The sequence below is a fragment of the Rhea americana genome, unplaced genomic scaffold, assembly GCF_003343005.1.
Source record: "Rhea americana isolate MKP2758 unplaced genomic scaffold, rheAme1 scaffold_198, whole genome shotgun sequence".
NCBI classification, from domain to species: Eukaryota; Metazoa; Chordata; class Aves; order Rheiformes; family Rheidae; genus Rhea; species Rhea americana.
The window spans coordinates 566,888-592,484 of record NW_028186127.1 but is presented as its reverse complement, the minus strand read 5'-3'; the positions used below and the strand labels follow the sequence as shown (position 1 = coordinate 592,484).

At 35.3% G+C, this 25,597-nt stretch overlaps 1 protein-coding gene across 1 annotated transcript in view; it reads right to left on the bottom strand.

The window, feature by feature from the left end:
* CDC73 (cell division cycle 73) overlaps positions 1 to 25,597 on the bottom strand; it is a 99,504-nt gene that overhangs the window by 4,703 nt on the left and 69,204 nt on the right. The window contains exons 11-16 of the mRNA XM_085303182.1: positions 14,654 to 14,711; positions 11,264 to 11,299; positions 10,797 to 10,884; positions 5,754 to 5,915; positions 4,805 to 4,905; positions 975 to 1,116 (exon numbers count right to left, since the gene is read on the bottom strand). Of these exons, the coding sequence (XP_085159308.1) occupies positions 975 to 1,116; positions 4,805 to 4,905; positions 5,754 to 5,915; positions 10,797 to 10,884; positions 11,264 to 11,299; positions 14,654 to 14,711 (587 nt within the window). The remainder of the gene's footprint in view (positions 1 to 974; positions 1,117 to 4,804; positions 4,906 to 5,753; positions 5,916 to 10,796; positions 10,885 to 11,263; positions 11,300 to 14,653; positions 14,712 to 25,597) is intronic.

Sequence of the window (25,597 nt, the reverse complement as noted above, 5' to 3'; positions counted from 1 at the left end):
AATTCAGATATATAGTTTTAGAGCCAGAAGCCATAGAAAGTTTAATGTTCAAAATTACTTAAGACAATTCCGATTGGATTTTTCTTTTTGAAGGCCACTCTTAACCATTCAAGCAGTTTTCTATGGAATCAACATGAAAAAAAWTAAGTATTTATTAAACATATGGCTCTTCCTCTGTCTCTGTATTTCTTTAAGTGCTTTAGGATAAGGAAGTTTCTTCTGTACAGCATGAGAGATATTACAAGGAACTTGCTCTACAGAGAGGGCTCTGAGCCCRTGAGAAACAGAGGGTCAGAAGCAGTGCTGCTCTTCACAGAACTGCTGGTGATACTCCATCCCTCACTCCTCATGAGAGGCAGTGCTAAGTACTTGGAAGGCTCCTAACATCAGAGTAAAAGGAACAGTAGTCCAAAACTCATCACGCATCACAGCTTTTCTAACCTCTTTCTTCTTGTATCGGGTACTCAAGAGCATTGGAGTAAGATTATGCTCCATGGCTCTTCTATCTTGAAGTACTTTGTCATCTATTTTAGACTGTCATTAAAGTGAGATGGAGCAAGAAAGCAGCAGAGCTCTTAAGCTCATAACTGCAGTGCAGTCCACAGGAAGGGCTAGGAGAAAAAAAAAAAAAAAAAAAAGAGAGAGAGAGAGGAAAACTCTGCGCTAGATAGATTATTCTCTATTCCTTTCCTTCTGAGTAAAAGGACGTAGGGAATCACTATACTAATTGTTGGTTAATAGTAACTACTCTTCCTTTAAATTCGTACACATTATACTTCGAAGGTACATCATTTATAGCTTGAAGTACAAGGATACTGGTATATATTTAACCATATGGTTAAAGTCCAAAAAAGTAGTAGTTTCACTCTAACATTGTTCAGACTTCTCTAAGCTATATATATTTCCTTGTTGCTTTAACGTTGCATTCCCAGAAAACAAGCATGACTGTAAAGGATTTTCAACAAGACATGTACCTGTCCAAAGTTTCCCAGAAGCGTAGAAATACTGGTCTGTCCAAGTGCCGTTTGTGGTAGCTTAATTCTAACACTGTTACATCCCATTTCTGTACATTTGGATCCAGACGTACTTCATCATATTTGAGATGGAAAGCTTTAACTACAGGAAACAGGAAAACATTTAGAGCATAATTAGATGAGTTTACAATGTTTAATTATTTGACAAAGAATATCCCCCTTTCTTTCCAGCCTAAAGTCTAAAAATAAATATAACAAACCTGTCTCTAAAAAAAGTCAACTGCTTAATAAATGGTACTAAACTAAATATAGTAGTTGGGGGCCAAAATCTAGCTCTCATGCTGTTACAGTTTTAAGTGAAAGGGCAGACCCTAATTTTAGATGCAGAGATTCCAAGAGAATAGGTGAAACTCGCTGCCAATTCAAACACATTTTCGTTGGGAAACTAAGACGTTCTTTCTGAACATCTCTGGGCTGTCCAAAAATTAATAAAGCACTTCTGAGACCACTGAGAAGTCTGGGCACTTCCTGAAAGTCTGGGTAGCRGGCTTTGACAGCAGAATGCCAGTACATCTCTAAAACATCACATGAAGCATTTTGGACAATAGCTCACAATAGTATTATATTAACACTCTGGGGAAATACTGTCTCATGTGGATTATACAAAAYCTAAGCATTAACACGAGTACTGAGATTTTCCTGTGATCCCTCTTGGCTTGCTTGGCCAAATTATAACTCTTGATATAACCTCAGGTAAAGTATTTAAGTCTTGTACAATTTGTATCTGGTAATTGATCTGATGCATTTTGTTTTGTATAGGTTTGTAACCTTTGAAGAAATTATGCACTCAATCTCACAAAGGACTGAATCTCAGAGGTAGTAAGGTAAGACAATAAGCATACAAGGAAGTCAAAACTTTTGTATATTTTGATATGGCAACAACTATGACATTAAAACTAAATGTAAAGTAGAAACAAAGACAAAAAAAATTTTTTAAACCTAACAGTCCAGGTCTGTTGGCCACTAAAATCAGATTTTGTAAAAATACAGAAAGATATCATATAAAATAGTGGAGAAAAGGCTTCCGAGAAACCAGCTTCAGCTGGGATCAGGTTACACCACATTCAGTGAGAACTCATAATTTAGAATAAAATCCCAAGGCTCAACAGGAAATGCTCCACTTAAAATGTCTGCCATAGTATCTTGCAGTAATGAATGAAGGCAAATTAAAAAAACTTACTTTGTTCGACTGGTACAGAGACTGCAGTCTTACTCTGAGTATTATTGGAAAAGTTAAACAGAAGCATTTGACCAGACTTTTAAGAACTAGTTATTTTACACATTGTGGTCATACCTTCTGATACCAGGCTCAGATTGCTTGTTCCACAGACTCCACTTAAGGTTTTAGCCAAACARCTATAAAAATCAGTCTCCTCCTCCTTCTCACACATGGCATTCTTTGAAATGATATACCTAGGACTTTCTAGAAGAATGGTGTCTGAAGTTACCAATTTGTGCAATTAGCAAGTTAATGAAGTGACCATCTGGCTTATACCATTCCTAATTAAATTTCAAGCCTTGTGAATGAAATCAAGAATACATATACACTATCTTTGCCCCATAAAATAATGTTGGATGTTTTAAGCAAGTCCAGATGAGGCAAATCTGTATATCTTGCATCTGTGCATTTACAGAGAACTTAATGACTGCCCAGCAGGACCTCTGCATTAAGGCTAAATAACATTGAGCAAAAGACAACTCACTTGCTGAACCTGAAAAAAAAAGATCAGTATTAAAGTGCACTAGTATGTTCTAGTAGCAAGACCTTTTACATGGTATTCAGATTAAACATTTGTTAATTAAAGTGACATAATTCAAAATTTTGAGATGTTCACTTGCAGATGCAAAGATAAGCAACTTGTTTCTTATCTTTGAAGAAGAGATAAGAAACATTAAACACTCAGTCCAGCCAGAAAGAAAACAGAGGAGAATGATTTTAGAAACTCTAGTAACAAAATGTGATGTGACATAGCAATTGAAAGAAATATGACCAATTTGACAGGCTCTGGTCTGATACAAATTTTACTGAGAAACTACTTATGATAGCTGCCTTCTTTCCCCAAAATAAGCTTTGAATTTTTGTTAAGGACCACTGACCCAACAGCTTACATGAAGAACAGCAAACCACAGATGAAACAATGGATTTCTGTAGAACCCCAAAACATATTTAGAAAGATTACTGAAGACACTGAATATGGTCTAAGTGGTAACTTTGAGAAAAAGTATAAAAACACAAACAGACTGACACTGCCTCTGCTCTCTCAATTTATATCAGCTTTATTCTGAATAAAGTCACTAGRGAAAGCCCTAGAGATACACTTATCAGGAAAATATTTTTCAATAGCTAGCTTTAGTGCAACTGAAAGCATCTCTAAAACTGAAAGAGGTGCACTTCAATGTACCTTTATGAGTCAGGTAGGAAGAGAGATATCCTTCTTCCATTTGCAAATGTGTTGCAGTCTGTAGCTTCAGACTGAACTATTCAGCATAGGACCCTGATTTTTTTTTTTTTTTTTTTTTTTTTAAGCATGTTGCCAAAGCTTGGCATGACAATTCCTATGGCCATCTATAAATGTATATATACACACTGTTAAAATTAACAGGAACTAATAGGCAACTACTAGCTAGACCTTAAATATTTAACATTGCTTTTGCTGATTTTGCTTTTCATTATTTCCATTTTCTCTCTTTCTTCATTTTGAAGTGTTATTTTCTTCTTTCATTAGCCTCTCTTCTTAAATTCTTGCCTGTGGTGTATTATTTCATTCATTTTAGCTAGTAGACTCTTTTACTTCCTCCCTCCTCCAAGTTCCCCCTTGAGCAACTCATTCTACTTTTTCATTCACGGATACATTCTCAGCCTTCAGTCTGACTTTTCAGCTAGCATTCTCTTTCTAGCTTCTGCTTCACATACCAAAGATGTACATAYAAAGAAGCCAACCAAACTTGTTTCCTCATCATACTGACTGGAAGAGGGCAGGCTGAACTAAGGCTCTTTGTGTGTACTTGTTGTGCGTGTTTATTTTATTTTATTTTATTTTACTCTATAGCTCAGAAAACACAGGACACTGTATGAGGCAAAAAGGTCTATTTTCTAAGGCAACAACGAAGCAAAGAAACACAGAACAGAAGCTTGTACTCTCTTTAGATATTACTGCACACGTCACAGTTACAAGACTGGTCTGGTAAACTGTGCAAGTGGTAGTACACTGGTCCAAAGCATACTGGGCTTAATTAATCTAACTCAAAAAAAACCTGTTCAGATAAATACAGTGCTAATATTTACCTTGCACCATAAAAGTAGGTGAGCATATAGCACATAATTTGAATATAGAATTTCAAGATTTTGTCAGGCASTCCATCAAATTTGTAAAACATTCTTAATAAAACAGCAGCTGATTAATCCTCTGTTCAAAAAAAGTGCTAAAACGTGAAGAAAGCTGGTAAACTTGTTCTCTCTGAAGTGTTATACTATACAGTATCKTTTTGCCTGTTTCAGAAGCTTGGAAAGTAAATTTAAACAGTAGCTATTTCAAAACCTCTGGTAAAGACCACACCTCTGTGGGAAAATAAGATTTCCATGAGCTTCCATACATGATAGTAGAAGAGTAACAAAGAGCACAAGATGACATTTGCCAACTGCGTGAGGACCTGAGCCCTTTTTGTTCTCCCTCAAACATCCTAGTTCAGATTGTCCATAGGCATTAGCTGAGGAAAGAACAAAACAAAACCCCAAAACAAAGTAATGACCAGAACACTAAAAAACTTACTTTTTGCAAAGATATCGACAGGTGATCCATCAGGCAACAGCCAAGGCCAACCTTTGAACTGCCAAGCAGGACCCTGGACAAACACTGCCACTACACGATCCCTGTGAACACAAAAGGAGGTGTTGATGGCCTTGAACTTCTAAACATTATGTTCTCTTAAAAGGAAAAAACACCTGTCTTTATTCCTGTGATGGCATTAATGTAAGGCAAGCAGCGTACCTTAGCATACTTTTCATTGTAGTAACAGCAGCACAGAGCACTAAACTCTCCCGCGTGTCCATTGAGAAATACATTTTTACCGCATTGGAGAAGTGGTTACAGACAAGAACTGTTTACAGTTTTTTCTTAAAATAAAAGCAGTCRATGATTCCACATCCCCAGCCGGGGCTCTCCCTTCAAGTCAGCTTCTATCCTTGAACCCAAATTAACRAATCCGATTCACTTTCAAAACTTCAGTCCAGTGTTTATTGTGAGAGGGTCTTTTTCAATAGTTTTTTAAAAAATTAATAATGCTAGATGTTAGAGGCCTGCAACTATACCTGCCCAACAAACTCTCATGCAGAAAGATGACTAAAAAGAGGGATTTTTCTCTCAGAGCATGTTTCAGTGACTTGCACAGTACAGTATGTCCAATACTCAAGAACTGGAAAACTCACAGGCATATTCATATTCAAATTTCTGGAATATTTCAAACAAATCTATTAAAAGCAACTACCCTGCTCATACTGCTAAAATGCTGAAAGTTATGATTTATGAAGAAAGATCTTTAAAGAGGTTTGATTTCTTATTATTGTAACCCGAAACAAGAAGAAATTCCTACACAGTAACAATCAAATCTATCTTTATATACACGCTTTCACTTTTTACACAATTTAATAGAAATTTATGTCCTCTCCAAGTTCTGTATTCTTCCGATTAAGAAAGTTTTAAATGGAAAATCTGTTTTTACCAATCTTGTGGCATAAGCTTCAGAGGTTGGTCTACTACTCGATAAGGTACAGTAACGCTGACTGTAGTTCCCCCAGGCTGCATCTGGTCCTTCCTTCTCTGTATTAGAGTTTCATTTTCCCGTTGACAGCCTTGTTTCTTCTTTTCATCTGATGGTACAAACCTTAGGGAATAAAGAAGCATTCAGTAGACAAAAGTAATTTATCTCACATAGTCAACAGGAAAAGTAACAGCTTTATTGGAACTCTGCTTTACTGGCAACAGTCACAGAAGTCATCTCATTTCCAACATGCCAAGCCTCCATGACTACTCACTCAGTACAGCAAAAAGACATAAAAATAACAGTTCATATGTCTTCATAGTGAAAGTAGTCATACTAACAGGTCTCTTGCACCTCAAAACTAAAGCAAGAGCTGTTTCTACACGCCTGTGGCATGCACGGCCTATCTTACCACATGCACTGACAAGTGGAAAACCAGAGTGCAACAGGCTACTGGGTGGCAATAGCTCACTCTTCACTGACTGAGGGTACCCTAAGACACTAAGAAATGATTGCTTCATAAGCAAATTTTATAGCTCTTGCCTTTGTGGAATTCAAACTCTAGCCATCAGAATTACGGCTCTTCAAGAAAGGTGGGATTTTTCACCCCAAAAGTATTTATTTATTTATTTATAAAAGTGACTTTGCATAACCAGATGATTCATCTGGTTACGAAGATGAATTCTTTTAACACAGAAAAAGAAATTGAAGTTCTAGATTTACTTATTTGCTTACTAGCTTCCCTGGTAATTAATTATACTTGGAAAGTAGGGATAACATGATTCTCAATATGGAATCTTTGTAGGAAAGAAAATGCTTAAGATGTGACCACCAAATGTATTACAGATCTTTCTCTTTTCAGCCCCTACCTTTAAAAGAACATTTTATACCCAATGAGAAAATTGTATTTTAGAAAAAAGTCAGATGCAATATCACATTTTWAAGCAGCATGTGGAAATTGTCAATAACTCTTCAAGGAAAAAAATTTTATTTTCCTAAGTTACACAAACAACTGAATCCCTCTTCATGATTTAAGACTATTTCAAATATAGTAAGAAAGAAGGCACAACACATTTTTGAAATGTGCCAGTGTCTGCATGCAACTGCACTAGAAAAGCAAAAAGTTGAAAACAACTATGAATTGTGCATTAAAATTAACTGGTATTGCAAATATAGAAAAAGTATTATTTATGCAAAAGACAAAACTATAAATTAACTCATGCTTATCTGTCTAGTGCACATGCAACTAGAACATTCAAAAGAAAATAATGAAGAAGAATGGTACACAGGACACACTGGAAAAAAGTTCACTCAGGCCATCTAGGGTATTATGAGAAAAAAAAACATTAAGATATTCATTTCTCCAGTACAGTTTTGAATGAAATAAAGAACAGTTAATATATTAACATATTTCACCTATCACAACTAATTGACACAAACAATTTTGTGCTATATACAACAGCGCACCATTGTTCTACTTTGGAAAAACAGAAGTTATCTACCAAAACATTACATCTGAATTAAACGTTTCTAGTAAAGTTGAAAACTTAAAACCTCAGAAGTTAGGTACAACTTTAATCATGAGTGTACCTAATAGTCTTTCTCACCAGCAAATTAGAAGCCTTGTTCTGCCAATATTAACAGATAGAAACTGTATTATATAACTTTGTTTGGGTAGAGAAGAGGATTTGTTTGATCTTCTTGAGCTTTTAATTCAACTATTTGAGATTTTCTCATCACTCATCAGAATTAACGGAAATGGGAGTCAGGATTGAAAAAGCTGGCATTAGAAAAAAAGCAAGCAAATAAAATACAATACAAAAAAAAAGACACCTCCCCCAACCCAAACCATCCACATTTCAAAAACTACCAAAAAAATCTCAAAAGACAGAATGGTGGAAAGCAGCAAGCAGAATTTTTTTCTTTAACATATCACCTGCACCAAATAAGAACAAATTCTTACAGAACATGGAGGTAAAAAAAATAACATTATTAACATTGTTATTATACACTACAGTCCAATAAAATATTCATAAAAACATCAATCTAAAGGTCACATTTTTGAATTTCATTTTTAAATACATATGAAGAGGCAAATACATTTTATAAGGATGCAATAAATCTAACCACCTCCTCCAAATTAGAGGAACATGGATACTAAGATGCAACATTATTGCTGTTCTAAAAGAAATCTATCATTTCACCATTATTATATCTGAGACACCCCTGAATTTGGCTCATATACGTATTCTCAATTCTACTTGACTTTTTAAAGTTTCTATGATTCAGAACTCATTTTTACACTAGGTTATTGCCAGTTCTCTTTTATAGTCAACTGGAAACTGTTATGTGATGGAAGTACAACTGAATATTGCCTTAGTGGCTTTATCTTCTGGACTACAGTAACTTTGGTTTTATTCACTACAAAAATCTGAATGTTTTTGAAAGCATTTCTCCATGACAGAATAACACGTGTATTGTCATCTGAATGTTGCAAAGAAAAACTACAATGAACAAATTCACAAGGAAGAAGAAAAAAAAAATATAACCATCTTAAAGAAAGCATTGAAGGAAATGCTTGCATAGATGTATACACACTGAGGACAAGAATAAGTGACAGCTTACGGAACATTTATGACATGTATGTTTTATTTCCTAGATTTTGGAGCAAAACAGCCATCTAGTCAGTAAGTATAATAAAAGAAACATGCTCCAGAATCAAGAATCAGTATAAATTACTGTATGATTGCAAATATGAAAGGCTTACCTTGTCACTACCAGGACTTAACCTCCCCCYCAAACTTAAGGAATTTTAGTGTTAAATAAAACAAACAACCCCCCCACAGCTCCCCTCAGGAAGTATTTGCTAAAAAAATAATAGCTGGCATCTTGACTATGTATTTGTACTTGGCCTGCTTTTAACCATCCAATACACTAGAAACACGTTTTGAAACCTGACTGTGCAGTAGCCCACATTTTTTTCAGTTGCTTCTCTGTATTTCTACTCCCAAATCTGGTCAAAACAACACACAACAGATTCCCCTCTCCACACACATTACTTAGAATTTCTTTTCATACTCAAACTAGGAAATAAATAGTATTTCTGTTAATTGACAAAGTGATCATTCTGATCTGACCATGTCCAAATGTGTAAATAGAGAATAGTGCAAGCCCAGTGTTGGACTGTAACRGAGATCATCATAACACACGTTTGATTGTGCTTAGAACCTGAGATGTATTTTTACAACACCTACTCCCCCAACATTTTTATTAGACTATAGTATCAAAAACCAATTCTAAAGCTCATTCTATATTCTGCATGCCAGAAGAGTAAAAACAAGCCCTGTGGTCATTTCTAAATCAACTACATCAACAAACTTGAAGGTGGAAAATTCAGGGCAGGTGTCACATTTTCTAGAACAGTGCCAGAACTGTCATGGCTAAGTTAAATTTTTGCTCTTCTAAATTCTGTTACTGCACTTTGGATGCATGAACACCTCTTGCTCTTTCATCTCGACTCTTCTGTTCTCCATATGTGTTAACCACATCAGTGTCATCCTTTGCCCCTTAATCTTCTTTTATTTTTTTCTGAATTACATTCTTTGTGCTAGAAGGATTGGCCTTCTCTTGAGGCAAATCTATCAAAGTTAATTGTAACTGAGCAGAGCTGTAAACATTGCAAATCCAGCACAGATATACCCATAYATGACATAGAGGCACTTTATAGCTATTTGTGTATCAAAAAGTGATGAACTACATAGATGCAAGAAGACATTTTAGCACACTCCATGGCTTGTACAGGTGTATTTTTTTTCCTAAAACATAAAAAACCCACAAACAAGCAACTTCCTCTGTCAACACAATTACAGTACCRTCACTAGACTGATGTAATATTAAAAGTCAGACTTCTTTCTGAGTAAGTATTTCAGAAGTGACACCAGCATGTCTACTGGATCTTCGATGATCTGGCAGTGAGGAGGAAACTAGGAATAACTGGAGGTCAGAAAGCACTTTGTATCTTACAGTCCAGCTTAAAGAAGTTCCAGGGCAACTCCAGTGAAAGCTGTAGCATTACAATATGGACAGCTTACTCATGAAAGAAGCAATATATATTAAAACAATTCTCACAGAAAATAAGCAAAGTACCAAAGATAGAAGAAAGAATAGCTCTCCATTTTATTTTTATTTTTTTTAAACAGACCTGTGGCCGACAGAATTGGCAACAGTATATTTCTACATGAAAATGTTTACCTTTTTCAGAAGAATTAACTGGTATAAACAGATACACAACTCTGAACACCTTGATCTGCTGGACAAGCAGAAAGACATTTCCTTTCTACTGTAATAGTAAATTTTACATTACCACAATAAATTGTTGATTGCACTGTTGATTGCATTCAGCCATAATGAAGTAAATTTTAGAACTGAGTGCATTTACTCAAGCAGTAAATACAGATTTTAGCAACTCAGTAACAAACTGAATTTGCATCATTATAAATTCTTAAAGATAATTCTTTATCAATTCTTAAAGGTTCTTATCTTCTGTTGTATGTGAACTTTAAAAAAAAATGTTCATCACTTCAGTATGAAGGCCTTTATTTACCAATGATTGTTAGGCAAAAATTGTTTAAACAAGATGACAGTCTCCATCATTTTGACAACTGCATGACCGCAGTTTCAGAGAGGTCACAGTGAAATAGGCAGAGACAGATTTGGCGTATGTGTGTGGATGTTACATAAATGAAAATCACTACAGCTATTAGAAACTGGTATAGTAGATCCTTCTTCTCAGAAGGAAGAGGTCACAACTGTGCAAAAAAGTCGTTTGCATATGAGTGTTTTTTTCCCTACTATTCAAGAGGTAAGTGCTTCCTTTATAATCTGGTCTGTAAAACTGATTTGTCATGAGATAGTAGTTACTTCTTCTTAATTAATTAGTACACTAGATATACCTTTGTATCTGAAGACAGTCTTTTATGTAATATGTTCTAATCAGCTACTTACTTCAGATCTTGCAGAAGGTCCTTTGCATTAAGCATAGTTATTAAAGAAGTGGTGGCTGCCGGAATAATGATTATGGGAGTTCGAGATCCTGTAGAAATAATAAAGTTACATTTGCCTGTTTTAAAATGAACTGTACCTTAAAAACAAAATAGAACTCTTGCTTTACAGACCAAAATTACGGAAAAAAATATTAAAAACTTGTACCAAATCTGTTCCATAGGTGGAAGTCTTCATTCAGGAGAGAGGGGAAGAAAAAAGTACTCCTGTACCAGGAGCCTCCAGACTCTAATGTTGTTTGGGGTGGTGACTCATATTTAGTTAAATAATAATAATAATAATAATAATAATAATAAAAAGCTGCTTGCAGTGCTCTGCTTCCTCATATTGTTGCCTGCGGTCCAGCAAAAGATGGAGTGCAACCAGTTCTCACAAAAATAAAAAGGAAAACATAACTAAAAATGACTCACCTTTTTTCTGATTTGGAGGTGGTCTTGCTTGAGAAACTGAAAGAAAACACAAAACAAAAGGAGAAATTATGACGGAATGACTAATACATAACAAGTGTTGCCACAAGGCAACAATTCAAGGTTTTTACTCACAGGAAAGAACAGAGGAGTCATGTTACAGTCACTAGATAGTTTTTACAGATGCAATATATCAAAAGAAGGGATTTATGATTTGGATTGCAGTTTTTAGAAGATAAAAAGCTGCTGACTGCCTGGAAAATGTAAGTATAGTTGAGTCAACTGTGCTTACTTTTGAAACTAGCCATCTCTCTCCAACCACACCTAGAGGTTGGATCACTGTAACATTGACCAATATTGCAAGCAATCTTCAACAGCAAGCTGCTTGTAGATCTTGGAGTTCAATCGTGCTGAACCAACACAAGAACAATTTCACAAYATCTTTACAAACCCTCACCTCTTCGTAAGCATTTATTATTGCAGACAATAACCTCAGAATTTTGCTAACCCTTAGCACRTACAGATCTTTCTACAATCAAAATCTGAATGTCCAGCTTACRTTGGCTTTAAACTGCAATTTCCAAGTTGTATGAGCTCTTTAGGTGCCAGCAACAATGAAACTTGACAAATGTGGTAGCACTCGAGCAGAAAGCTAACAAACAAAAACATCCAAGCAAACAATACTGGCCGGAGAGAAACCAAAGACACTAAAGACCAAAAAAAATTGAACTTATCTTGAAGATAAAGGATTCCCTAGGTGTTTCCTCCAATATTAATAGCTGTAACTTTTCTTTTTGAACCAAAAGTTTTGATTTCAGGTTTCCTAGTTCAGTGGCCTCCACAATATGAGAGTTACTTCAGTTTAAAGTTGGAAAAGCTTATGCTTCTTCACTTTGGTGTTATTACTGAATAACTTGCCTTCCTCCAAACATTTTGTAGCTCATTTTTCTAAACAGAGCTTTCAGGAGYACTAACTTAAAGAAAGAACTGTTGAGTTTGATAACTCTCATCATACATGTTTATCCTGATTCAAAAAATTAGAAAATAGTAAGTAGTAGCAAGATTGATGCACACTATCTCAAGTCTTAACTTCTTCTATGCATGAAAAATTTCATTAATTGACTTCCAATTTTATAACACCAACTTGCTCATGTTTATTTATGACCAACTGTTTCACAAACTGGATAGAACAGTATAAATATTCACACCACATAGTTGCCATTGTTGAAATACTGAGACCATATCCTTAATTATCTTTTCCTGACACTGTCAAATGCACAGATATAATTGGTGACACGATATTGAACTACATGAACTTTTTTTTTTTTTTTTTAAATCTAGATCTCTATGTATCTGTCTTTCCTGGAAAAAATATATGGACAAATATACAGATCAAATTTATGGACAGCATCAGTTGCACTAAAAAAGCATTTGTAAGAAGTCTGAGAGCTGCACTAAGCCATTGTTGCAGGTTAATTGAAAATTAGATGCTCTACATAGGCACACAAAAATTTGAAATTAAAAGTGCACCTGATATTTTTCAGATCAGTATTATAAAACTATTTTCTCTAATTAAACTAATGCTTCTCTGTGCAAAATAGGATCCTCTCACAGACTGCATGTTTTAAATACTCTGACCATTAAGAACAGAACAATTGATATTTTAAAAGTTCCAAAATCAAAAATATTCTAGAACAGGCAGAAAGAAAATCTTTCATTTGGAATGAAGTTTAAGCGGTATATACTTTCTTCAGAYTATGCCTCTCTCCAGTTTACAATATGGAGATGAGATATCGGATTAGATTGGCCTTAGAGAAGAACAGCATCAGTATAACCTATACAAGGCACAAAAAGACAATTCAGTCAGATTCCTGCTCTTGCCTTTTCTACCCTTTTACTGCTGTCTGTCAGCTCCAGATGCATTATTATACTTAACAGTACTAGTGAGATAAATATGACAGGCAGCATGACCTTTCTAGTACCAAAATAACCAAACAGAAAAATCCATGCACAACAGCATTTAGGTATGCTGAGAATATTCCATATGAAAACAGGCTTTTGGGGGAAGACTATTTTTACAAGACTAAGTCTTAGCATTAAATCCTACCAGTATATCTCAAAGAATTAGCAAGGCATGTACTCATAGCRCTTAGTAGTCTAAACAAGACCACAAAGCACTCCAGCAGTGCTTCTAAGCAGGTATATTAATTTTACAGTTTTTTTTAATAAAAGAGAAAACCCTTTGAAAACATCTTTATAACAGCAATAACCTTTTTTGTTCTTAAATATCTTCTACTTGAGATTTTCTCTCACGGAAACAAAAATTCTTACAGTATGTAGACTTGAGAGCAGACACGTACATAGCTGTTTGCTAACACTGATCCTCTCATATACTATTCATACTCTTGCATTCTTTTTAAACATCTTTCTGCAGATTTCTCATTAAAATGAGACAAAGTACCTACATTGTTCTATTTCTGAACTCAAATTGAGATTCAGTTTGATGTTCAAAATTGACTTGGTAGCTAAAATTTACTAGACTAGGATTTTTAAAAGTCCAGTTTAAGATTCTAGCCCCATTACAAATATCTCACGTACGTATGAGTCTTTCTTAAGAAGCGGGAAGAAGTAATGATGATAATTTATTAAGAGAAATATAAATGATTTCTGATATAGTGATAATAGAAGTAATAATATGTTTTTTTCTGAAATTAGCTTTTTTTTTAGGTTGGTTCTCCTTAGGGCATTAACTACCCCTCACGATATATTTGGGCTGTGTTTACTACAACAGATATCTGATCTAAACTGAAGCACTTGGACACTAAGTGCAATTTATCACTTACTAGCATTAATTCAACTAATTCTGTCAGAAGTRATAAACCTTGTTATGAATGCTTGCAGCACTTCTGGAAGCTTTCTAACACTGATCCTTAGCAGTTCACAAGGAATCTTCCAAATGGACATCAAGACCAAGGACGAGAAAAATAAACTGAAATGCTTAAGTTTTAGGATTTTATCCTTTCTTCAGCTGATAAAGATCCATGCTGCGCAGCGTGGCAAATAAGAGCTGGATTTCAAAAGCATTTCAGCTCCCGGCACTTGTGAACTACCATGCTGATAAACAAGAAGTCTGCCACTCGTCTTTTTGATTTCACTAGTCCGGCCGTTCGGTAGGCTTGTCAGGCAGCAGCTCCGAGCGAACCCGATCCCCTAGCCTTSGACCATTTCAGTTCTCGAGCTGCGCATGATAAAACATTAACCAAACCAGTTACTACCTCTTTTCAGTAAATATCGTTCAAGGCCACATAAACGACTCCCACCTCACTCTTCAGCTACAGATTTAAGAACAACTTTTCTGAAGCTCACACGTACAAAAGCGCAATGTTACCTTACCTGGTCGTGGTACGGGCTGTGCTGCTGGAGTCTGTGTTTTTCGGGCAGAAGCACCTTCCTTTTGAAAGAGAGAACGGGTGACATTAACAGCTGGCCTCCTTGTCAGGTACATGCGTTTTTACATGAATACAAAGCTACAGAAGATACCATGAAAGTGAGGGCAGTATCTTTTCATTAAAGAAGTGAAAGGAAACAGTGAATATATTCAAAATTGTTTTTTGAACAGACCCTGTTTTAAACTTGCAAGGAGGAGAGACAACCTGATAAGTCTTTATAGGTTTCAATTTTAAGCAGGACATGCCAATCATCATTTTTTGCCCTGTATTCAGAGAACTTCTTTCTTTCTTTCTTTCTTTTCTCTCTCTTTTTTTTTTTTTTTAATATATACTGTTGTTTCATCATAGCTACAATTACTTGGAACCAAGGGCTAATAGGTCAATGTAAGCAATTAGCTATATAAATTTTAAAATGAGATCAGTTTATACTCTGGATGGAAAACTAGGACCAGGAAGTGCAATGCATTCCTGGCTTGAAGAGTTTTAGTGCCCAGAAATAGCACTCATGATAATTGGTTCTGCCCATGCCTTATCCAATTACCGTAATGTAACGAACAGAAGACCTGCACTACCATTACTCTGGTTAACTCCACAGAGCCAACACGCTATCTAAGAGAAAAATGAGGTCAAATGTGTCCTGCTGCAAAGCAACACTAAATTCCTGCAAGAAAGAATTCTGTTCTTGGATATTTCTGTGAAACTCTGCTGAACACAAAGGATATTACTAACAACGTAAAGAAATAAATGAAATATTCCAGTTGCATCCATTTGCAAAAGATAACATAAAACCTTAGAACATGAAACCAAACATACATTTTACCCGAAAATTACTTAAACGCTATACGCAGTGTAGCTTACATACAACTGAGACATACTCAGAAAGGTCAGAGCTCCTACCCTGAAGAAAAAAACTGTCTGAAAGGACTCCAGTAAGGTGCTATCACATTTGCATGCCCATGCATAAGTAACAATATGTTCTGTAATTCAAAATAAAACCTGATAAGCAGGAGACTCTGCAATGAGCCTCAAGTTCCAAGACTTAAATAACCCTTAAATAAATAAATAAAAACTGCTTCCAGGTTCTCACCATGAAAGTTAAAACTTGATCTTTATCTTAAAAGCTGGGCAGTACAAACAAAGATCACTCATCAAGGCCATAGAAAACAAGCATTTACTCAAAATCTCTCTCCCCCCCCTTAGCTTCATTCAAAAACCACACCATTAGTTGCAATAGTCTGGAGCTGGCATTTGGTACAGTCAGCAGCTTCTGTAACTTTGAAAATCACCTCCTACTAACCTTCAAGTCATGAATTTAACCCCTCATTATAGGAAATGGATTAGTCCTGACTTTTGCTGTCTCTGTTTTCTGATGGTTAAAATACCAATATCTATGCCAGTCACCTGAGTCAGAAAGTGTTATTTCACAACTTAAAAAAAAAAAAAAAAAAGCCCAAAAGAAAAAATCCTCTGCAGAGAAAAAAGGATTTTTGCCATTGGCCTTCCACAGTCATTACTAGAAAATGGTAAAAATTGAAGTATCACATTCCAAAGGAAGAGCAGCAGGCCATGCCTGCAGCACCAAAGGCTGACTGCCTTTGAGAGAAGCCTTGTAATTGAGAAACAGCAATTTGAAAGAATACCCTTCTTTTGGCCAAGAAAGTGGACATAAGATGCTTTACAGCTGTTTCTATAGAAAAATAGAATTTTCTATGTGAAAAGATTGTTTGTATGGCACATTAATTATACATTTTGAAGAACCACCATGAATTCTCTCCTTAACAATTCCTTAAAAAATAAAAAAAAAAGGTCACAACACTTTACAGAACAGAAAGAAAAGAAAAACAGCAAGCTAAAGAAATTTACTTCTTGTGACCCAAAGTTTCAAGTTTCTAGAGTTTTTCTACAGCCGAAAGAATTACAATGAGGAAACTTTGCTTTAGGTTCCATAGCACTTACTTGTGGATTGTCCTTGTGGTTTTCACCACCAAAATATCCATAAAGCACCAGAAAGAGGATCAAACCTGACAAAATAATTTTYAAATGATCTACTTGGGATTTCCCAACATTTTCCTCTTAATTTTCATCTCAGGTGATTCACGGGCAAACCTATCCCTGGCTCAGTGCAGAAACATGAAAGGAAAAGGCAGGGCTTTGGGAACATTTCGACTGAAACAAATTCACAAATCTAACATTAAAATATTTGATCAACTGTAGCAAATCAAGTTTTTAAATAAGACTATACAAGTGATAACTACCACTTCTCTGCCTATGACCTCCTTTCTATTTGGAAGCTTGATTTCTGCAAATCACTTTCTGATGGGGGTTATGATTCTTAGTTTTGTAAATCACAGCTTTACACTGATGATTTCATGGATAAACCTCAGCTCACAACTCTAGGTATTTTGGCATTTTAGCYGAGAACTGATTAATTGTCACATATTGAAGCCAAAACCTCACAGAGGCTCCTTCCTTTGCAACCGATTTATCACATCTTTTCTCTCTTTGTAACAGTCAGCGGCCTCACCAGCACCTCCTGCCACCTGAATACGGTCGTCAATGTAGCAAGAGTAGCTCTCTCCAGTATTTCAAGCCCAGCTGTTTAAAATGGCTTGTAACGAAAGCATACCACTGAGATGAGGAAGATATGAGAGCACGAAGCAGTGATGGTTGATACGCTTGATGTGATGGCAATACACACTACAGAGGAAAATCTGCTTTCTCTAAGAAAGTCATCAACAGGGATAGTTTTACTAACATTTCACACTGTCCTGAAAACAAAATATATTGATTTTAAATACAAAACGAATGCTTTTCAGAAACATTCAGATAAAGGTGAAGTTTTTCTATGATAAGTCACTAATATTTATATGATACACATTCTGTTTACAAGGCATGTATAACCACAAGTAGGTTTATAATGCTACGATTTCTCTCAATAGAAAAAAAGAATGACGTTGATAGAGTCAACGCTGAAGCTGATGTATTCAATCATACAAGGTAAGTGCTGCTGTTAATTTATAGCGTGTTAGCTCTTCTGGGGCAACTGTTCATTTGTACGCAATAACTCCTTGTGAATACAGCAGGTTAYTTCTCAGTGTTTGCACAAGAAGATATTTCAGATTGTCTAATGTGGAATTTCCAATGTGAAAGTTGTTCTTAAGTAACCAGCACGCCGCAAATTCAAATTCCAATTTGTCTTAGAGTAGCTTTTCTTTGTGCAGCTGTACCCTGAGCATCAGAAAGAGCAGAAATCACTGTTCAGCTATTTAAGGAACATTCATTTCCTCAAAGTTTCTGAACACTTCACAGTTTTGCTCAAAGATGGCATACCTAATTCTTATGCATAAGTTGTTCTCGACTGTTAAGGAGCATATTATGAATATTCATAAATTCAAACTAATTTAGCAACAAAACCATGTAATTTGAAAAATACAAATCTTCTTTAAGAAGACCACTTAACACAGTATTTTAATCAAAAAYTTGTTGCTTAGTTTAGTTTTGCTAATTTACCATACAAGTTATATATAGTTAACTCATGATTTACATTTAATACATGAGTACTTAATCATTCAAGCAGAACAAGCTGACATGGAACAAAATCAGGAAAACAGATCTGAAAGCTTAATACTTGCCTGGATTTCACTGAATCATTTTCAGATAAACAGTGTATCTCCTCACCAGTGGAATTCATTCTCTTTCAGTTCCAATAGTTTCTATCACATTAGACTTTTATAAAATAGCTACTTAACTATTTTCATCTTAGTGCATGTTTTCTGCTATGTAAGTGTTGTCCTACCTAAACACCTAAAAACATTGGGTTCACAAATCAATGTGTGGGTATTAACAGAAAACAGGTTATTACGCGTGAAAAATTCCAGATTCCCATGTATATCATACAGTGGAAAACTCCMCACTCACCCTGAAGGATAACCAGCTTCTACTATTACTGTACGACCTTGTAATCAAACTTTTAGTACATTCTACTTTTCCCTCATTTTTTCCATAGTTTCATCATAGTTCTTCATCTTTGTCATAGAACTTCAGGAACTACCACGTGCTCTGATTCGTTCAGTGAGAGAGTGCTCTGAGAACCTCCAAGTCTATTCTTAGAAGTCTTTTTAATCTGCACATCCTGTATACAGCTTACCCTCACCTGAACGTTCATTTTCATTTACCCACTTCTGCAATATATAAGCAAGTTGCAACATATTATCAAGATGCAAACTATATAGGATAGATTCATACAATACTTGTCTGTCCTTCAATATCCTTGATCTGTTGCAATGTAAAAAATTCAGGAACTTAAAAAAAATCAATATATTGAAATGGTCAAATCTGAGACTTTATAACTTTCTGAACATTTAGGACTTATTTAACAAGCTTACATCTTTTGTTAATCTCTAGGTGTATTTAGTTCACTGACTGTTATTTTTTTTTTAATATCACTTAAAGCATTTTGCTGTGTTTGTGGACCTCTAACAAAAACTAGTTTGTGTTAATTCACAGCATCAGTAATTATCACTATTAATCTCATACTGAGACACAACTAAAGGATATCTAATATTTTTCTGAAGTCTATAAGAGCATTACTATCCATAGTTCAATTTTTCTTATTCCTCTCACATTGAAATCAGAAACTGCCTTAACATAAATCATATTTTAGGAAAAGAACTCTCATCTTTTACACACTGAAATATGTTACACCGGTAGATTTTTTTTTCCTGGAGGCATCTTTCACATTTACCCAAATGAATATTTCTCTCTTGAAACACAAATGAAAAGCAGCAGGTAAGGCAAGTTGCTTTGCAAGTTACAAATTACGAAAGGAAGAAAAGGACCTGCCAAAAACTGCAGACTATCTCTTTACACTATTCCAATTGGTTTCTATGTAGAGATCCACAAAGTTGGTAAAATTTTGACCTTTAAAAATTTTAGGAGCAAGGGATAGAGTTGACAACTTGATGCCACCTTGTGGCTTTTCTAATTTAGCAAATTTAATTTCTATTTTGTTCCTTTATAATTTAAAGTAGTACAAGAGCTTTACCCCCAAATCTAAAAATTATTAGGCATCTCACATGCATCTACACAGAAATAGTACACGTAAAAAGAAACAGTTGATTCTAGAAGAATAGCAATTGCTTGCACATAAAATGTAAAGCAGATCTCAGTATCATCCTTGAAGGCAGACTGATGATTCAACCAAAGTCTGTTCTATTCATAAAAATGAACATAGTAAAACTGCAGCACTTAAATCTCAAGTGAGAAAGAAAATGTATGTGGGTAGTAAGCTTGTAAAATGCATCCTTAAGAAGAACAGTCTTCAATTTACCTATTCAATTTAGAGGAAAAAAAGGATGTAAAAATTCATTTAGTTACCAGCACTAATACTATCTTTCCTTGAATTTAAAATATCAAAGCATTGATCATTCTGGTAAAGCTACTGTAAAGAACTACAATGAAATCTAGAACAACTGCATAGTTCAAAAGAATACTTTTTAAAGAAGTCAAATCTTGTATCTAAATTAGGTATCACAAGAAGTGAAAACAATGAGATGACTTAAAAAACAGATAGGGAACTGATATCTGGTCTGGATGTCCTACTTTAAGCATGATAGAAAGATCTTGGATTCTGAAAAGAAAGAGGTTTGTTCCAAAAACTTAAAGCCGTTAAAAGCTTTGAAAAGAATCTTCCAAAGAAGAACCAAGCAAAAATAATGCAATAGGGTTGCTCCGAYTCTGCAGGCATCCTAACGGTTCTCAGGCTTCTATTCATATCAAGTTTAAGAATATTTTAAGTTTAAATAATGTTTCATACCGTCATTTGATTTACACATGAAATTGGTATAGCTTATTTGCATACTTCTATGTACACAAATTTGCATAAGCAGTCCCCCAAGACAGATGTTTAAATATTAAATTGCATGCTTTTACTGCCTTTCTAAATTTAAAATATGCCATAAAATAAAACAGAATTTGATAACAGGATCTTAGCTACTGTGCAAGAACTGCTAGTATCACAGTAATTTTTAACTTCCATTGCTTGTAATATTAATAAAAAGGTCACTACTACTATTTACCTTGTGTCAACTTCCTTAAAATTTAGAAAATAGAGGAAGAAATTTAAGCAGACTTAAACCAATTTTTATAGAATTTAAATAAGGGGAAAATTTATCATAGTTTAATCGAAGACTTGAGATACCAAGTGCCAAAGAAAAGTAACACTGCTGTTTCATTATCTTCTCCAACATCTAAAAATCTAGTATAGCCTAAGACAAAATGGGTTAGTAAAAGCTCTATACATATTTCAAAATGGGAAATGGCTTATACTGGAGATTATAGTTAAGTATAATTTGAAGAGTACTTTGAAGAAAAGTCAATAATAAAAAATAATTTGAAGAAAACAGAAAATTGCCAATATTCAAATCATTTGCAAGACAGAAAACTGGATGCCCATCTTCCTACCCACCTTGCCTGCCCTGCCTTCTTAAGGGACAAGTGTCATTAGAGGTRAGGTTCTGCTTTCCAACTACTGTTAAAGTTAGTACATGTAACATGCAAAATGACAAGAAGTTCTTGGACATGCTTGTTGGAAAGAGTTAATGAAAGCAACAATTACTGAGATGCCAAGAGACTTGAGACACTTAAAGCATTACCCTACAGCTAAGATTTCAAAGTGTTCTTGATCAGGCTTCAATGAAGTGTGCAAGAATTCCTGTCATCTTTAGCCTTGCACAAAAGATTAGTCCAGTGAGGACCTTCCTCTTGAAGTTACTTTGATCAAATATTTTCAACTTAAATTGTTGGTACCAGTATACCAAYTTCAACCAGAAGGTTTGGTAACAAAAGCCAATTTAAACTCTTAAGCATTTCCATTTTCTTCAGGATAAACTGTTTTGTCAAGATTGAAAAAGCAGCTCAATCATGAGATGAGAACTTTTTTTTTTTTTTTTTTTGAATCAAAGGCCTACCTAATTTTCTGCCTCTCTAATGTACCTGATTTTATTTTAATGGTTAATTCCGTTGAACAGTGTGAAAAGACAGAAGTAGATATCACTAAAACTGTATTTTTCACTTAGAATTCTTTTTCTTTGGGTTAATTATCTGAGCAAGCTTCAAGAATATTACTTGGCAATCTACAAGCTTTTTGACAAACCCAGGCAGTTCGAGAACAAAAGGACTTTCATCTTTGGCAAGTCAGGTGCAAAAGCTGCACACACTACTGAGCTTTTTTTTCACTAAAACTCAGATGATGTCACAGCAATTCAACAGAACTAGAACGTGCATAAAGGTGAATTTACTACAATCTGCTAATGTTAGAGACTTTCAAACTTTCAAGCTCACACATTCCTGTGTCTCTAGTTCTAAGACCATCAGCTGCTGCAAGTTTTAGCCAGACACTCATATAAAATTTTTTCACCAAAAACATCACAGAATAGGCAATGCTCACAATTTGCTTGTATAATAGCACCGCTAACATGTGAACATTAAACACACGCAGAAAAAGGACTGTTATTTTTATATTCTGATCATACTTTGGAAATGGTATTCAAGAGAATAGTTATAGGCACATTAAAATGAGTATTACTCAGTAGGAGCTATGGGAAGTTCCCATCTGCATCCAGTGAGCAGTAACTTCGCACAAGAAAAGGCTTAAAGACTTCAAAAAGGTTGCTTTGTAACTTCTAGAAAGACTTGTCAAATGCTTTGTGCAACAAGAACATTTTTAAAAGCCTTGCAAGTGTCTAAATAAACACAGATATTACTTTAGCATGTGTGAAAACTTTTCTAAAAAACCCAAAGAACTGATCAATTTTATGTGATGTTACTCAAAGTCCTAATGCAACACAAAGTGGTAAGACTCTTGTCCCAGGTTCCCCACCATGACGCAGTATTCTGCCCCTAAAACAGTGCTAGTAGAAATGAGACACAGAAAGCTACTAAAAGCCATAACATTTTTCCCTGAGTATTTTTCCAATAAACTATCTAGCGCTACTTTTTCCAAGATACACTTCATCCTGGTACGATCTTCTTTTCATTCACTGAAAGAAATTAGAGTAATATGATTCTTCTATATCTTACTAGCTTTAGCAATCCCAGCTCATGTTGACTTTAACCTGTATTATGGTTATATATTACATTATGTTACAAGAAACATAATTATCATGAGTAGTCATGGCCAGAGAGATAGAGGCAATTTTCCAAGTAATCCCCTAGGGAGACCTTAAAAATCAGGAGAAAATCTTGAATTAGTATTCCTTGAGGAGCCAATGCACAAAGCAGTACAGGGGAGTGACGAGCTCTTGGCTGGTTTTTCTTTTTGGCTGTAAGAATAGCTGCTGAGTTCAGAATCAACATGAGCCTTTTCAGGATCAAAAGCTTTAGTCATAGCTATAGTAAATTGTGATAAACAAGCCAAGAGATAAGACTGCTTGTATTATCATCATCATCCCCGCCATCATCCAGCAGACTAAAACCACTTCTACTTTGCAAGTTGTGCCTTCACCCAGCGACCTGCCGGTGAATCCATGCAAGAGTTCAGCGTGCAGGAGCAGCTCAAGTTGGCAAGAGCCAGACCTGGCGTTATCTGTTGACATCTGCACTGTTACCACCTGAGCTCGTGAAACTCCTGTGTAGCTATGGGCTGACATTATTTGACTGGATAATGAGCTAAACCCAGAAGCAAAGAAATATAAAAGAAAACAAGCCACGTAACGCTGGGTGTGGACTTGGCTCTGCTGTCAGGTGGCCTGTGGACCCGACAACCCACCCATCAGTGGAAACGTCCTGATGCCAGCTGCCTGCAGGACATGAATCATCCCGGCACAGCTCGAGCATGGTGAGAACAACGCGGGAAAAACTATTCTGGAGGGGTGGTCTGTAGGGACAAGGAAAGGGCAAGAGCGGTCACTCTACTGTGCCCCTATGCTTTGACTGTAGAGCTCTGATACATACACGTATTCCCTTTTTTCAGTCCTGCCGTATTTCTAGATTTACTATACTTTTAGCTTTGCTGTATTGGTAATTTGTAGATATGCAGAACCTCTTAGCTCTAATAAACCCTTACACTTGAGAGACGATGATCTCTTGAGTTCAGTGTGACTAATCCTGGACACCCCTCTATTGGCACATCACAGCTCTAAAAAGTAGCCTTTTTTCTTTTTAAACCGCACAAGCTGATGATCTTGTGGCCCATCACAACAGAGATAGGCTGCTACAACACTTCTATATAGATCTGTGCAGTTAATCAAGTAATGCTGGCAGTGAAATTTGTTACCTCAAATTTCTTCAAAATTCTTTTTATACTTCTTTACTGGGGGAGTTGCACATTAAGATTCTACACCAGAGTCTCCTGTTGGAAATCCACTTGCTGCATTGGTTACAGGAAAGTTGAATGATTGCAATTTTACATATTGGAAACAAAAAAGTCAGAGAAGAAGGATAAAAGACGCGCATGTTTGTACGAATACCTGTGCTACCTGCAAACAGACCAGTGAGCCTCCAGCATAACAGCCAAAGCTCTATCAGCGCTGTCCATTGGCACACAGCAGCATCACCAGCTTGGCTGCTGGTAAGAAAAGTACTGACAAAATMCTGAGACACAAGTGATATCTGTATTATGTCAGAAATAGACAGAAATAGAAAAAGCATTATTTTGAAAATCATTATGACCTGAGCTGATATTTGACTGCAATGTTAATATCTATCCCTACTTCTCTAAACTAAAATCTAAGCCACAAAACAGAAAGTCTCTGTTTGGCTTCACAAAGACAAAAAGCAAGAAGAAGAATCGGACTCACTACTTTGAATTTGGCAATTATCTAACTCTGGTAGTTGTCGCAAGCTACGATGCTACAGATTATGTGTAATAAACACAATGTGAATACTCTTATGAATTTAAACGGTGCATTCTTCCTCATTTATTAAGAATAAATCAGGAAATTAGAAATATAACATAGAAATGCAAACAATACATCTACATTCAACCCTTCCAGATTACACACCACACTCAAACATCATATCAAGCACTTTGATGAACAGATGCATGTAGGGTTAAAAATCACGCAAGTAGTGTAAAGTAATGACTGTTAATGTGTTGGTCTTTGGCAAATCTACAAAGACAAAATGTGAGGAATTAATGAGTAACAGAGATGCAACATGCTATGCTATACTGCATTTACCCGAAATCATACTTCTATCTGTGATCAAAAAGTGAATGAAGGCCTTTTGAGAAACTAGAATTAGGAATTGCCTAGTCATTTCATACACCTGTATTAAATAAAACAACAGATTTCAGTAGGTTTAACTTTGACAAAGATGCATCCATTTCTGGATCAAAAACATTTACTCTTAGGTTTATATGAARTACTGAACTTTAGGAGTTCCAAAGCCTCCAATGTCCTTTTAAATAGAAATTTTCATTGTAGAACTCTTATTCTAGAATTTGATGTTTTAATTAAAATATAGTTTTGTTCAAAACTATAAAAGAACAGCTAAATTAGAACAAATTAAAAAAAAAAAATTCCATTCAGTGCAATTGGTTTACKCCATAGGTCTTGAAATTTCCCTCCTTAGGTACAGAGGTCAACAATAAAATGTGAAAAAATTACTACTGAGCAACACTAAACTGAACATTTCAGCAGAAAGCCAGGAAGCACACTGAACACCCAAATCCCGTATTTCCTAGATCTCTAAATCTAGGTAGTTCCTCAACAGATTCCAGAATATATTGTAAAAAAATCCTTCAAACTAAAACCTTCAGTTTTATTCCAAAAGAACAAATAGAAATGCACCATTCAAATTTGTAATTTTTTAATTTAATTTAACTATGTTCTAAAAGCTTAACTCTCTGCAAAAAGTTATACAATCTTTTAACAGGTACTTTGGATCT